General features: G+C 40.5%; 1 protein-coding gene across 1 annotated transcript in view; it reads left to right on the top strand.

Annotated features, from left to right (window-relative positions):
* Positions 1-15939, top strand: part of LOC134862003 (RNA-binding motif, single-stranded-interacting protein 3-like) — a 105065-nt gene that overhangs the window by 86398 nt on the left and 2728 nt on the right. The window contains exons 8-13 of the mRNA XM_063879651.1: positions 2239-2282; positions 5925-6018; positions 7985-8035; positions 13969-14085; positions 14642-14728; positions 15236-15357. Coding sequence (XP_063735721.1) covers positions 2239-2282; positions 5925-6018; positions 7985-8035; positions 13969-14085; positions 14642-14728; positions 15236-15357 — 515 coding nt within the window. The remainder of the gene's footprint in view (positions 1-2238; positions 2283-5924; positions 6019-7984; positions 8036-13968; positions 14086-14641; positions 14729-15235; positions 15358-15939) is intronic.

The following is a 15939-nucleotide window of genomic DNA, read 5'->3' as shown; positions in this document are numbered from 1 at the left end:
TACTCAAACATACAACATCTCTGCAGAGGAACACATAAAATATATGCATGGGCAAACATTGCAGCAAACAAGCCCCAATAGGTATATAAATGTAAAAGCGTCCCCCACCCCAATGAAAAGGACACACAATGACTAAAAATGACAACCCTTTGTGGTCGTTTTGTGTTTTTTCAGTTACATTTATTTATATAGTCACCTTGCGTCCAATATAGTCATCTTTTTTGGTAGATTTAGGTTTCTGTGAAATTGTTTTTTGGCTTTTGTAGACGTCTTAGGTCTCTTTGTAATGGTTCAGTGTGTCTTTGAAGACATGTTTTGTCTCTGTGTAGTTGTTTTTCTTTCTTTGTAGCTGTGTTTCTTTTGGGTTGTGTAACCTGTAGTGATTTATGTCTCTCTGTAGATGTTTTCTTTCTTCTTGTAGACGTATAGTAGTAGTTTTTTGTCACTTTCATAGTTTGTAATTGTATTCATTTTTTGTCTCTTTGTATTTTCTTTGCATCTCTTTGTAGTTGTTTTATTGACTCTGCCACAAGAGACGTTAGCAGTACCTTCAAACAGTAGTATTGGTTCCTATGGTCCCCTACCTCAAAAATAACCATTCATTCACAAATGCAGGCATTATGCAGCAGTGAGGAGAGGAACAGACACAAATCAGATGTTTGTTTAAGAGTTGGTACGAAAATGAGTCGTGGGCTTTGGAATCCTTTTTCTTCTAATATGAGGTCTTCAATGTCTGGCACTTCTTTTTATTGGTTGTGCCGTCTATAATCCCCCATTCCTGGCTAGAAACGGTGTTTGGGGAAAAAACAAATATTGCAGCAGAGTTCAGCATCAGGGCAAACTTTCAACTCATGTGCCAACTTGGATATAAGAGAAGTGTGTGGAATATAGAGCAAGTCCAAATGACTTGTTAACAGGCTGCAGCTTGAAGAGGAGGGTGGGGTCGAGGGACAGCTATTGAGAGAAAGATGAGACGACTAAAAACAATAGTCGTTGCTTAATGTTCATTGCAACATTGCGAAGAGGCAGTCAAGTGGATGAAGATCCTTTTCAAAGCTCAGCAGCGAGAAATACAACCTCACTCATATGCACATGAAAGAGGAAGTGCCACAATGATAGAACTCATTCAGTCACAGAAGTGTCACTTAATGACAAACACTTGACTTAATGGGGACAACATTTAATTGAGTAGAGGAGGGACAGAGGGTGCTTAGCAACTAAAATACACTTTGGTAACTGCTATAATTCAGCTGGAACGTACAACCTCATCCTTTCATTTATACTGAGCAGCACTTCCGGCGGGTGAGGCTTGACAATGAATTCATGTATTTGAAGTTATAAAATGGTGACAGGCTGTTGCAGATTTGTTTTGGAAGTTTAGGTTTGTTTTGACTGATTGAGCTGTTTTGGTAAATGTTTGCCTCTGTCAGTTTTCTGACTGACGGTACAGATGTTGGGTGTGACAATAAGCACCAACTGTGTGTATGACAGCTCAGACAGAATCATTATAAAATGTATCAAATGTATTAGGAGCTCTGTCTCCAGTATTTTCTCTAGCTCATCTTCTTTCAGCTCAAAAAGGGGGTTCAACAAGCCGTACAATAGGCAAATAGGAAATAAATATAAACTATATTTGAGAATTGTTCAACTCAAACAGTGGTGTGCTATAACCCAACATCTTGGTGTACATTATAGTTGTCTTTTTATTGACCTTAATTAGATAGGATCCCCCTCTTAATATTGCTTTTATGTTGTTAAATGTCAGTGAAGTCCTGCACTGTCCCTTTTGTATTGCACTATATTAGTGAATATCTGAATTTGAACATGGTAAGTGTTTAAGTGGTGTATAGGTTCACACCAATTCATGCATAATGATGCGATTGTACACGAGCGCTTTAAAATCATTGCTCAGTTGAGATGTTTGTGCTACTGAGAACATCATCAATTGTTCTTTGTTTAGCAGGTCTTTGTTTCCCACTTATTTGTTCATGATATTGTTGAGTCAAAGCTTTTGCATTCCTTGTTTTCTTTCCATCATGATTCATTCTAATTTCCCTCTTTACTGTCTCTCCCCCTCTCAGTTCATTACCTTCACTGACTTGACCATTCCTCAGAGGCAGTATTACTGTCAGTTTACTCCATCAAAGACCCGTTTACACATCAGCATCTTAATGAGTAAATTAGTAAACACAACTGAATCAAAAGTATTTTAACCTTTGTCTCTTTATCTTCCTCCAGAGTGGTATGGCGTTGACGTACGATCCCACCGGCATGCAGAACGGGTAGGTGGAGATATTTGTTCTCAGATTTTCAAACTGCGTGTGTAACTTTAGATGTCTTTAAATTTCATTTTTGATACACATTCCTGGCCAAATATTTGTAAAGCATCTGTTTATGAGCCTTTATAAACCTTACACGTCCCACACCAACAAATGCTCTTGCATGCAAATGAGCAGATGACAAAACATGCACATAATCAAACAGGCACATGGGTCATTAACACACACACACACACACACACACACACACACACACACACACACACACACACACACACACACACACACACACACACACACACACACACACACACACACACACACACACACACACACAATGTCTTTGTTGCACGCTGTTGCCCTCATGCTAACATCTGACTGGTGCAGATGGGGTATTTATTTATGCACCTATGCATACAAGCTGTCAGACATGTAGGTTTTGATTGCAGACAGGGAAGTTGGGCGATGTTGCAGTGCGGCTGTAAGACTTTCGTCAGCCGAGGCTATCTGCAGTGCTCTGGGGCTGCATGCAGAGAGCCGAGTGTCTGCCTGTTACAGGGGGAAATTGGAGATCGGTCCTGTCCGCTAGCGACGATGCTGGTGATGCGATCCCAGGAGACGCTTCCCTCCAGCACTGTGTTTCTTTTCTCCTCTTGTCAACACAGTACTCCTTACTCTTTGGTACACTACATTCCACCTCTTTTTCACTGGGGTCCTGTTTTGGTCTAGACATTCTGCTTCCTTTTATCGTCTTAATAACACCTTAAACTATTCCTTATCTGCTTTCAGACCTCATTCTAAATGTCAATTCAACTCGTCTCATTGTTCTTCCCTTCCCTTTTTTCTTGTGACTCCTACTCTCTATTTCCAAGAATTTGATATACCTTTGGTCATCTCTGTTGCCTTGTGTATGTGCTTGTGCATGTGTAAATGCATGCTCACACGCAAGCATCTGTGTGCTTGCGGTGCTTAAGCCCTACTCCGACCTCTCTTCCGAGGTCATCCAAGCTCCTTCCGGCAAAGCGCTAAATGACTGTGAAATGCTAATGCAGTTAATTAGAGGCGAAAATGTAGGGAGGGATGGGGGTCGAATCAGAAGGGATGGCCTGTTGGGGTCAAGAGGAGGGCAAAGGCAGAAATAAAGTCAGCCCAAGGAGAGGGGAAGGGTACGAATCAATTACAGGTTTGCGAGTCTTTCCAAGCTCGAGCTCGGCTGGTTTTCTAGGGTCTGATGCCAATCTGAGGTTATTGAAAACATGTGTCCCAACCAACCAGACCGCTTTTGGCTTAAAGCCTGTCCTCTCTTTTATCAGGGAGACACAAAATTCACTTTCTCTGGCTCTCTTTTCCTAATCTCTTTCTGTCTATCTGGTCTGTTTGTCCTTTTGTTTCTCCATCCTTCTCTCTCCTTCTGCCTATCATTGTTATTCCCGCTCTTATTCTGCCTTTCTATCTGCCTTCTCTTCCCTCTGTTTCTTCTGCCCACACACATGCACAAACACATATATTTTAGCAGACTCCCCCACATTTCTCCGCTGAAAAGTCAGTGAGGTCGGCACTAAATCATTCGCTAATTTTTCAGGGCAAACTCTTGACAGTGCAGCTAGGTCACACCCGGGGATTCACAGAGAGGTTTTAAATTCAATCCCGTAGTAATGTTCTCTGTGCAATTACATGTTTAGTGTATTGTTTAAACAGGCGCGCTGGAGTCCCTATTGACAGTGTGCTGCTCAGGGCTAATAGCCTCCATCAATAACCTTGGATCTGTCCTCTGCCTACTATTTCTCTCTCTCAATACACATCACTCTAATGAAAAATACAATAAACACAATCAGAAGACCATATTGAATAACCCGGTTGCGGTCTCGCATTTGTATTCATCAGTGACTGTATCTCTAATGCAAGTCATACATTAATTGTACAGTCAAAAAAGATGGATCCATGCTGCTACAGTACATGAGAGTTGTGTTTTCTTCTTGTTGTACGTTCAAGATATTTTCCAACTTGGATCCATCCACAGTAAAAAGGTTGAAACATACATCATTAAATGTAAAACACTCAGTGCTATTACTCAAAGAAAAACATGCTGTTAGAGAATGTTTGCGTGACTCACAACACACGCCTGGAGACGTTAGCTAAACCAAAGTTAAAAGGAGCAAATGGAAAGTTAAAGAAAATCTATGTCCCTGCAAAGAGTTCAGGGAAAGTCTAAGTAAGCCGAGCCAGTGTCAACACACCTAAGATTGAACACGCAATCAACCTGCGTATGAACCACAGCTGAGCCTTGGCAAGACAGAATATATAGTGCTAATAATTCATGAGATTTCTTTCTGGTGCCAAGGAAGTGAACCACGTTGTATAACCATTGTAGCTATACTTTTTTTATGCTATTACTTAGGCTTTAACACCAAGTAGGCCATAAAAATCCAGCAGGGAGGATGGATGTACGTGTGAAACACAATCACATTCTGGAGCTGATCTCAGGCATTTGGAAACCAACTGCATCCACCAGGCCAGGACTGCAATGGTTTAAACATACCTGAGTTCAACAGCGCTTATGCTATCACTGACCGAACAAATGTAATGTGAAACAGAGGCGGGCGAGCACCTCGGCAAACCATTTCACCCTTGATATGAGATGTGCTGGTGTCGCAGTGGAGAAGCACCGATCCGTCATATATATGTGGCTGTCATCTCAGTGTGGAGCCGATCCTTACGAATGAAATGTCATAAAAAAGTGATATTTGGTAGTAGTTGAAAGTAACCTTAAATGTAAACCAAAAGGGTTATTTATTTTCTCCACCAATTAGGCATCCCTTGATTTGTTGCGAGTGCCTTGCTATACATTCGAGGCTATGTTAGAAATAGATAGGGGAGGGCTTCTCTCTGCTTCTGCATCTCTCTCTCCACTCTCTCGTTCCATTATTCAGTCAACGGACACTTTAGGATCGATCGGGCACAGAAACACGGCGTGGCGGATGAAACATGTCCTCTCTAGGTACACAATGATAAATAAAGCACTGCAAGCCACAGCATTCTACTGCTGCAGGGCTGAGGCGGTGAAATGAAAAAAGAAGAAAAGATGGAGCAAAATCAGAAGGGCAAATGGGAGGGGGGGTTGAGCTGGATAAGAGTACAAAATGCACATGTTACAGATGCAGCTTTCTCTGCTAAGTGGAACGAGCGTAGGTCGGAACATTAAGGGCGATATTGAAATACTCTCCCACTCACACATTAAGGTGATAATTCATTGTTATGCATGGCAATGGAGCAGACGCCTTTGTAACATGATGTGTGCTCCGCTGCAGTGTCAAGTCTCATTCGTAGACGTCTTTGATGGTGTGGCACAGAGTGTAGCTGCAATATTTATTGTTTCCATGACAGCCTTGATGATGTCTGATCCATTTTGTCAGCGGTGTCTTGAAGTGCAGAGGGTATGTGAAAGCAAAGAGGTACAAAAGGCTCATTGTCACCTTCGCCTGTGGCTACATCTGAAGAGCTAAAAGTGCAGGGAAGCCTATTGACTGCCAGTGCTTTTTACAGTGACTGTACTGTATATTAACTGCCTTGCTTTCTTATTTTATATTACCTGGTTGGCTAGTTTTATGAGGTCAAATTTAAGCATTTTCTTGTATGCTTCCATAGGTTCTACTCGCCATACAGCATCTCTACCAATCGGATGATTGCACAGACGTCAATCACACCCTTCATCACTGCTTCTCCCGTATCTACATATCAGGTTGGTGAACATTCACTTAAGAATTCACAACAACAAGTTTGGAAATCCTGTAAGGGCTCCAATAATTGAGAGGGCGCCTTAAACTGAAAATTCACTGTCAGACAAAGTAGTATTTGTTAAGAATATTAACTCTATAGCTAAAATTATGGTTCTATTAAGTAGCATTCTTTCAAATGCAGTGTTCATTAGTATACCATTTAGTTAAAAGCTTAGTTAACTAAACTCCACTGTAATGTCCTATACTAGCTTCCACTGCAAAGAACATGTTCAAGATTCAGTAGAAGTTAAAAACTCTGTAGAGATGCATTAGAGCAGAGCTTTAGTAATGGAGATGAACATCTGTAGTGGTAAAGTAATACGATAAATACAAAATTGTCTGTGTTTTTTATGTGTTGTCAATGTATCTGATTAGAAAATGACCACACTGCCAATCACACACACCATCCTGCTGCTGTTAATATTCCTTAGCTAACCAAACTTGTATCAGTCCGTAGCTCAAAGTAGTTTCCAACAAATGCAGCAATTTCTACAGTTTTAATGGTAATGTTTGCTAAAAACTACAGTGTCCAGCTGTTTCAGAAAACTACCTGTCCATTATTAGAAACAAATAGGGCTTTTTGCTGAATGCATCACAGGGGAAGTCTGAAAATACTGAGAGACGGACTAACACATTGTTGGTTTGGGTGTTTTCATGGGGTTTGCTGGCACAATGAAAAATATGGAACAAGAGCCGCCTCATCTTGAGTGAAGTTAAGAACTTGTGTGAGACCAACAATTTTGAATTACGTATTTCATATTTTTGATCTGGTGTCATTTTCACCCCTGTGTGTGTAGTTGACACTCAGGTCAAACAAGTGGAGCTTGCTTTTTCTCAGTAAAGAATTTAACACAGAAATCTAGTTATCACGCTTCTCCACTCAAGACAATTCTTCGTATGAGAAGATACAGGCTTGTATTGCAGCACTCCTCCCATTGGTCTTTCATTTTAAGGCACAAATCCTCTTTTTGTCTCTTTCTATGTTCACATGTGGTGCATCTTCTCTCTCCAACACGCACCTACCCTACAAATGCATGTAAAGCTGGCTGCCGATGTAGCTGCAGTTCTTTGAGGGATGGACTCAGCACTTGATTTCTTAATCTGTCAAACACATAGACTTTAAAACAAATGCCAGTCCTCCCCCCACAGGTGTTGCCCTAGCACCAAACCCTGTTGTTAAAGAGAAAGACAAATGCAAAGTCACACCTTCTGAAGAGCAGAATTACACACAGAGACATCCTGCTTTTTGAGGGAAAACACAACAAGATATTAACCTTGCATTAACTCCCCATAGACAGACACATGTAAGCAAACGTACACATGCACATATGATTACTTTAGATAACATGCCCTATTTACATGTGACAAAGAGGCCTTCGGGGACTGCTCATGTTGGGGTTGGGCAGTAGGAGACGAAAGTGGTGATTTGTGACCAAGGCTTTGATGATGAAACCCTCCACTGTGAAGCCGTAATTATGAGACTACATTGCTCTCTGTGGTCTTCATATCCTCTTATAATTACCACATAACAGACTGTATAGTGGACCCTCACTTACTGCTGTAATATTCTTTAAGACTGACTGCCGTAGGGACTGAGGCTTGTAAAGACTTGAGCTAATGATTCATTTTCTCTCTTCTCCTCCTTGGTTTCCTCATTTTCGCTCCTATCCTGTCATTCTGTCTTCCAATTGTCCTTCTTTATGTTTTCTCCCCCTCAATTCTGTATTCACTTATAACCGTCTTCTTTTTGATCTTGCTTATCCTCTCATCTCTTCCTCACCTCCCTTTTGCATCCTCCTACACATTCCCATCCCCTCCTTCTTTAATTACTTTTTGTTCTACTCCCCATCTGACCTCTTACTTCATGTCTCATTTTTTTGTTACCTATCTTCTCATCTCGTCTCCCATCCTACCTTCTTCTCTCCACAGGTCCAGAGTACATCTTGGATGCCACACCAACAGTATGTTATGCAACCCACAGTAAGTTTTTGAAAAACCCTCTTTTTTATTTTTTTGGGTCATTTGTTATCTTTACGCAGCAGAACAATTTTCGCCCTTATTTTAACCGCATTTTGTACACTACGTTCCTCCTTTTTTATCTCAGTGTCTATGTTTCTCTCAGCACTTACTCCTTACTTACTTACTTACTCCAAACTGAAAGAAATCTGAAATTTCTCACATCATGGCTCATTTAAAAAACCTAATGTGAATGTGTCATTTTGGCTGCCACAGGATCTGTTAAACAGACCTACACATTCATCTATCTTAGAAAAACATACAGTTTTTCATGTCACCAGTTTTATTTATTTTTTATTTAATTAATTTTATTTTTCATCTTGTATTAAAGCAAATGACGGAAAAATTGCACAACAAAAATGGGGAAAACACACACCGTTTTTCTAATAAGTGTGAGAGTTAAACCCATGTCAGACTAAGAAAGCAAACGCTCTGTGTCTTAGAGTCCTACCCTGCTGAATCAGCCTGTGAATAGCCTCCTAAAATCAGCTCGCTCAGCCTGTTTTATATAATAAAAGGGTGCCCCCTGCTGGATTGAAATGAAACTGCAGACAGAAAGCTGTCTTCTGCGAGTATAGTCACATACAGTATGATGTCTGTAAGTGTAGCACAGTCAAAAAATGCTGCATGCAGATTCTCTCCTAACCACTCTCCCTCACACACACAAACACAATCTGACATAAACTTTAAGGTTTCTTAAGGGACTGTATACAGGTGTAGTAACTCGCTCTGACATCCTGTCCATCACACATACAGTAACTTATTTAAATGCTGTATTAAATCTCTATACTTATTCTTTTTAAGAAAGAAATATGAACATGTGTATTGCAGATGTTTTTCTTTCCCATGTTAAAATAATTGCAAAGAGTTCATGGAATAATATTCCTGTAGTGTCTGGTATTATTTTCAGAAGAAGTGAGGATTATTGTTACCATGTCAGGAAGACAGAAGGCCTTAGCAGTTCAACCTCATTCACGGGTTGATTATTTCTCAGCAGGTTTATTGGATATGAAATTGATAGGCAGAATATATTCATGTCGGGACCAAGCACTAACCTTGGAAGTGTTTCAGATGAACAATGAATCTTAATCACCTCTATAACATGTATTCATCCAAAGTGTACATTTGTAATTTTCTATTAATTTTGGACGTAAGATTAAACCGGCCTGTAAAACAAAGTAAAGAAATGTCACAGTAGAAAGCTATTTGTTATTGGAAACATTTCTGGAAGTGAGGGAGTTAATCATAAGACTAGTGCCCAATGAGGATTTCAGTGAGCATGGTCATCACGGCTGGCAAAAGCCTTCAGACACGCAACATTATCTGGACAGCCATGAATTTCCATGACGACACTGTCTCCTCCATGTTTTTTTGGAATGGAGAAAGGCGATGCGAATACAGGCTGCACAGATATGGTATATCAGCCGTACACTGAGGAATTCCAGCAATTCTGTCACAACACAATAGTTAAACTAGTTACAAATTCTCTTATCCCCCTCTCTATAGCCCTCTCTGCCTATCTGTCTTCCTCTTTGTGTCCATTTGCCAACTCCTAAAATACTCTGTTGTCATGCGTGAGTAAAATCATGTGTGAGAGAGGATAATACCCTTCTGTAAATGTATTTTCAAACAAATGTCCAATCTAATTAACTGGCAGGCCACTTGATATGACTGCACAAGTATTGGGAAAAGAAAGAGAGGGAGGGATGAGAAGAGAGAATAAGTTATTGGAGAAAGAAAAAATAAATAAAACGGAGAACTGTGTGCATTTGACAGAGAGAGGACACGGGAGAGGGAAAGCAGAGGAAAGAAGGGATTACAAAGAACAAATTGGGAACAAAGAAAAGAAAACAACTGCTGCAGAAGCATGTCTGGGCTGTGGGCGCCTGTTCCCCAGCCTTGTCTCTGCATAGTCTAAATCCCTGTTAGACAACAAAGGCAAAGGCTAGTCATTGTAGTTCCTGGATACAGAGGAGCGTAGCAAATTAAAGCTGCGTCTGGGAGGGAGACTGAGAGAGACACAGTGGCTTAATTCTGTTCCAATGGTAGCAGAGGCTTCCTCTACGCTGTGGCTGCTGGTAACTTTGATTTATGGCGTGCGGTCATTGAAACATTTAGGTTGATGTGCACAAGCACGCCCCTGCTAATCACTCAGGCAATGTTCTATCATTTGGTTTGATTTTCTTACATACGTTTGGAAGGGTAAGTATGTGTGTCACTGAAATAAAATGTGTCATAGATACAGACTGTGTGGGCACATGGTTACTAAATAATATAAATAAATAACTCTTTTCAAAAGGCTAGAATGAGAGAAATAAAGACACTAAGAAAGGGATTAAAGAAGGTGCGTGCACACTTTATTTGCACACACAGACACAAGCACTTTCAAATTAATTCAGATATACACACACACACACACACACACACACACACACACACACACACACACACACACACACACACACACACACACACACACACACACACACACACACACACACACACACACACATACACACAGTGAAGTGCCTTAAGGAATGTGTGTTTCTGAGCCTTGGTGAAATGCCCATATTACTTGAACTCACTTAATTAGTGAGAGGATGTCTTTGCGCATAATTACTCACAAATCCCTCTACAGGTAATGAATGCATTACCCTAACCATGCATAGCAAGAAAGAGAAGGCAAGGAGGCTTATTTGGGAGCGCTGTAATGAAACATCCAAAGAATTGGGATTTTGGATCTTCCTGAGTTAAATTGCTATGTTAAACCTATTCGAACAGACAAAGGGGGGGAGGAGAGGGGGGGGGGGGGGAATAATGTGTTGGAAGAAAGCACAGATCAGTACATATCTTAGCCTCTATAGTGCACAATGCTCAGTTTTTAAAGGGGCCCTATTATGCTTATTTCAGGTCTTACAATTGTATTCTGTGCCTCTACTGTGACATGTCTACATGCTGTAATGTTTAAAAAGCTGCAGCACCTCTTTTTACCCTCTGTCTGATTGATTGGTTAGCTGGCCGGCTCTGTTATGATTAGTTAAACGATTAGAGATGTCCTGCCCCTTAGCCTATGACGTTCAATGTGTTGGAATGCTAGACAATAGAAGCTTGAGTGTGGTACGTATTGATGTCACTATGTCCCAGAAGTCCAATGAAGGGGTTTCAGGCAGGGGGGGAGTGTGTGGGAGGGATACTCCCTCTGGAGTGGACTTTGGGAATTTAGCCTTTGCAGACCATTTACATGCACAAATACCTATATAACGCACTCCAAGGAAAAGGGAACACCCCAAATGCATTATAGGGCCTCTTCACTACTGGGATGCTTTGTATTGTGTATTGTGTCTATCTGTCAGCATCCAGAACAAATGCATGTTGACTTCATGTAGAAACATTTTGTGTGCTATACCATGTAAAATCATATATAAATGGGGGTGTTGTTTTACAGTTTAAAGCCATAGTCTTACACTGCCAGTTTAGCCATTTTAGCACATTTTCAAACTCGGTCCCTGGGCAGGTGTATGACAGGTAGACAAAAAAGTTTCAGTATTAAAAATGTCACTTTCTAGAGTAATACAAACACGCCTTCTCAGACCATCACACCTGAGAGAGAATTAAATAATGTTGTTTCAAAACCTGTGCATTCTCGTCCACACACATAGCTCCCAGCAGCAGTTAATACTTTTCTCCCTACACGGGTGTCATTATCACCAATACTGTGTATGTGATGCTGCACAGTGCCCGAAGCAATCTGCTAGTCAGCTTTACTTCTCTATTGGAAAAATGACAGCAGAACAAGGGAAGGACGGAAGACAGGAGGGAGAAAGACCAAGTACAAAGTTGAAGCAGCTCTTGTATTTTTCTCTCTCTTGTCCTCCGGGGAAAAGATAACTGTCTGTGTTGCGCACTCATTTATTATTACGCGGGAAAAAAGATGTCTGATACATGAAAACAGACACACTAACACACGCTGTATCACATGTAAGCACTACTCATCACACACCAACTGTGTATGCGTGCATACACATGCGAAGATAGCAAGTTCGATTGTAAATCAAAGCAGATAATTAGTCATTGTGTGTTTTGTTTTTCAACTTATGCAGCGTTCTTTCTGAATTGAATCCTGCTGCGGTATAGGATGAAGCAAGAAAAAGAGTGAGGGAGGATTAGAAAATCATTTAACGTATTATAGATGTATAAAAACCTTGGATATTAGCTAGATTCTGGCTGCTGATTGTACCTGCCTGAGCCAAAGCGTTGTGCCAGTTTGTGGGTAGATCTGTGTGTGTGTGTGTGTGTGTGTGTGTGTGTGTGTGTGTGTGTGTGTGTGTGTGTGTGTGTGTGTGTGTGTGTGTGTGTGTGTGTGTGTGTGTGTGTGTGTGTGTGTGTGTGTGTGTGCATGCTTGGCTTGCAGACATAAGGATCTTCACTTACAGATCTGCAACTCTGACAGACTGTATGTGTCTTCTAGAGGAATGCTTCACACAGCTAAAACTTTCCTTACTCTGAGTGTCTGTTGGTGTGTGTTTACGTGTGTACTGTTTACTTGTGTTGTTGCAAGACTCTCTATGAAATCCTACAGATACAAAGCCGACTGCTGTACAGCTATGCCTGTGCCTAACATACCTAGATTTAGTACCTGTGTTCTTCTGACTTCCTGTCTCAACACACAGCTACAGAGGGGCTGACTGCTCTCTGGAGCGATGCTGACACATATCCGCTGACGCTGTCTGGGCTCATAGGAAGTGCAGTTAAACAGCTTTCACAATTGAACAGTGTTTACCTCTGCAGGAATGTTGCCAGGCACCTCGGCTCACAGTGTGAGGAGTCTCCTGTTAAATGCTGTAGAGAGTCTGAAGCCGAAGTACAGCTCAGCGCATCAAGGTGTTAGCGGGCATCAAAGGCCTTCACGTTGAGGAGATTTACAGTAAAAGCCTTTCTGCTCCATTCAGGCGCATGTTCTGTCAGGCCCGCCAGGCGCACAGTTTGCAGTCAGCAGACTGAACTGGGTTGGAAGAATTTCTTTAACTAATGTATGTCTACTAGCTGCATGTCTTAAAAAGCTATTCTTTAGCTGAATAAAAAACATCCACACACACACATCAAGTGACAGGTTTGGCTGACATAACTCATTTTAATGGTCTTCCTTGTCCGTTTGCAGTCCTGGAGTGTAACATTTTCTTTATATTTCATCTCCACTACATCTCAGGGGCAGATATTTATTTTTCTTTTTATTCCTCCACATTTATCCCACTTGTGACTACAGGATATTATCATTAATCCAAAATAAAATTTAAAATCCATAATGATGAGTTAATGTAGGTTAAGCTACCTAATGTAAAGCAATTAAATAAGCGCCACCTTTAGCAGCTTAAAAGTGAGGTTTACATTATTGCATATTATTATTATGAAGCTATGATATCATTAATATTATTCTAGATTGAGCTGCAGTGTAGTTTGTGTACTTTTACTCTCTGTACAATGAGAATATTTTCAGGCTAACACTTTTACTAAAGTAACATTTTGTACTCGTGGTGATTTTCTACCCCATGTTGTTACTGATTTTACTTGAGAAACAGATGTCAGATACAATACGTTTTCCACCAAAGTAATTCTGTGTTATGTGATTTTGACATGATTCAGAGGAATACACACATTTTTTTAACACACATTTTTGGGTTTTCTTGCTGTCCTCCATTCTACAACTATCTGTGATTTGTTTCAATATTTTAGTCCAGCCAAACTTCATACGCAGTGTTTTGTGTTTTTCTGTTTGTTTAATTCATCACATCAGTCGCTTTTCATATACAGTTACACTTAATGACTGAATATAACATGTACCCTGCACTGCAATATCTATTAACTGACTGTCAATCAACTGTCATGTCTTCCTGCCTCAGGGTGCTGTGATCACCCCTGCAGCGCCTCTAGAGTCCAGTTTGTCTCTCCACCCCTCCGGTGTGATGGCTCCTCTCACCCAGCAGATGAACCACATGTCTCTGGGCACCACAGGCACTGTGAGTCTGACCTCTAAACTACTTTTCTCTGCATGCATCTGTGTGTTATCTTTTGATTTGAATCACGCTGGGGTGGAAAAAGTACTCCGATTTTTTACTTAATAAAAATAAGCGTTACTTAAATACTCCATTACAAGCGAAAATCCTGCTTTTAAAACTTCACCTGAGTACTTGAATCAAACTATACTTATAGTAAAGTACCAAAAGTATGGCCCTATTTAAATTAAACTACTTGATTATGATTGTTAATTCATTAATATGTTCATCACCGCTGGAACTCATTTGCGTAAGTAGAATACAACATTGGCCTCCAAAACGTAGTGGAGTAGAAGTATAAATTAGCATATAATGAAAATACTCAGGTAAAGTACTGTATGTCAAAATTGTGAGTACATTACTTCAGTAAATGTACTTTGTTACATTGCACCACTGGTGAAAGGTCACAAAAATACATATTCAGCAGGAATATCAGACAGTACTCTGAATCCCAAGCTCCTGGGGGTCATATTGTTTGTGTCTGTGTAATCATACTGTGTGCCCCTCCCTCTCTCTGCAGTACATGCCTGCTGCAGCGGCTGCTCCTATGCAAGGAACCTACATTCCCCAGTACTCTGCAGTGCCTGCCTCTGCCATCACTGTGGAAGTAAGGACAATAATAAGTTGTTCAGTGACCTAATATCAACTTCTTACAGCAGCCTGTGTAGAGCTTACAGGGCTAACTGGATTTGAATATTGAGAATGTTATAGTCTATAAGTCTGTCATATTGTGTCTCTTCGATAAATTAGATGCTAGTAAAAAAAGCTGTAGTTTGCAGCGGTCATGCTCCCTGAAACAGAAAACAGAAATGATTCATTTCCACTGAGGGCACTTAAGCCTAGATAATATCAGAATTGTGTTACGGTTCGTTGTGCTCCAGGGTAAGACATTGCCAGTAATTAAACTAAATTCCCAAAGGTCAGAAGAACTGTTATTTAATTCTGAAGATGAGCACCAGAAATTAAATTGGGTCTGCTTGAAGATCACTTTTAATCAATACCAAGTGACTTTTTGTCTTTGCTGAACATTTTGAATGTTTTTCTCGGTAAAGTACCGTATAAAGCTTCTAACAATCTTAAACAATCTTTGTATCTGAATTGTTTCTGGTGTCAGGGTGTGGTGACAGACCCTTCTTCACAGACAGCCGCCCCCTCCTCACAGGATGCCAGCGGGCAGCAGCCTTTATCAGTGGAGAACACAGGAGATCATGCCACAGCCTACTCTTACCAGCAGAAGTGAGTGTTGTAAATAGACATCTCTCTTTGTAGTGCACACTTTCTGTAAACCTAACACCAAGGTATTTGATTTATAACTCCTGTCTGTGTTGTTTGGGTGTTTTTCCTCCATTGCGTTAATGGAAGAAAAGAGTGGTGTCACTGCTGATGACATTTAATCCCAATGTGTAATTCTGATCTGCAGCTGATAATTACACTTGTAAGCTATAAATATTTGTACAGGTGAATTGATCCGGGAAACACTTGGTAACTTTATACAGCTTCATGCAACTGTTTTCACTGTTTGTTTGTTTTTATGTGGAAATTAGTTTTGATAAGTGAATTCATAGTGACTTCATATTCTAATTGAGCTAATGCTAAACCTTAGTTCCCAGAATGTCAACAAACAAAGCCATTTCATTTAGCTTATGCGAGTGGAAAAACCTGGACAGAAAGAAAACAGTCTCCTATACTGTACCTTCAATTTTAAAATATTCTACACCAGTGTTTTCTGAGGGGTAATGATTCACAAGTTAGAACAACCATGTTGAATTGTGCGCATATATTTTTAGCAACAGAAGACTACAGTGTATAGTTCTTGCA

Source organism: Eleginops maclovinus, chromosome 3 (genome assembly GCF_036324505.1).
Source record: "Eleginops maclovinus isolate JMC-PN-2008 ecotype Puerto Natales chromosome 3, JC_Emac_rtc_rv5, whole genome shotgun sequence".
Lineage (NCBI taxonomy): Eukaryota > Metazoa > Chordata > Actinopteri > Perciformes > Eleginopidae > Eleginops > Eleginops maclovinus.
Note: the sequence above shows the minus strand (reverse complement) of the source record. Positions and strands in the feature narration are given on the sequence as shown.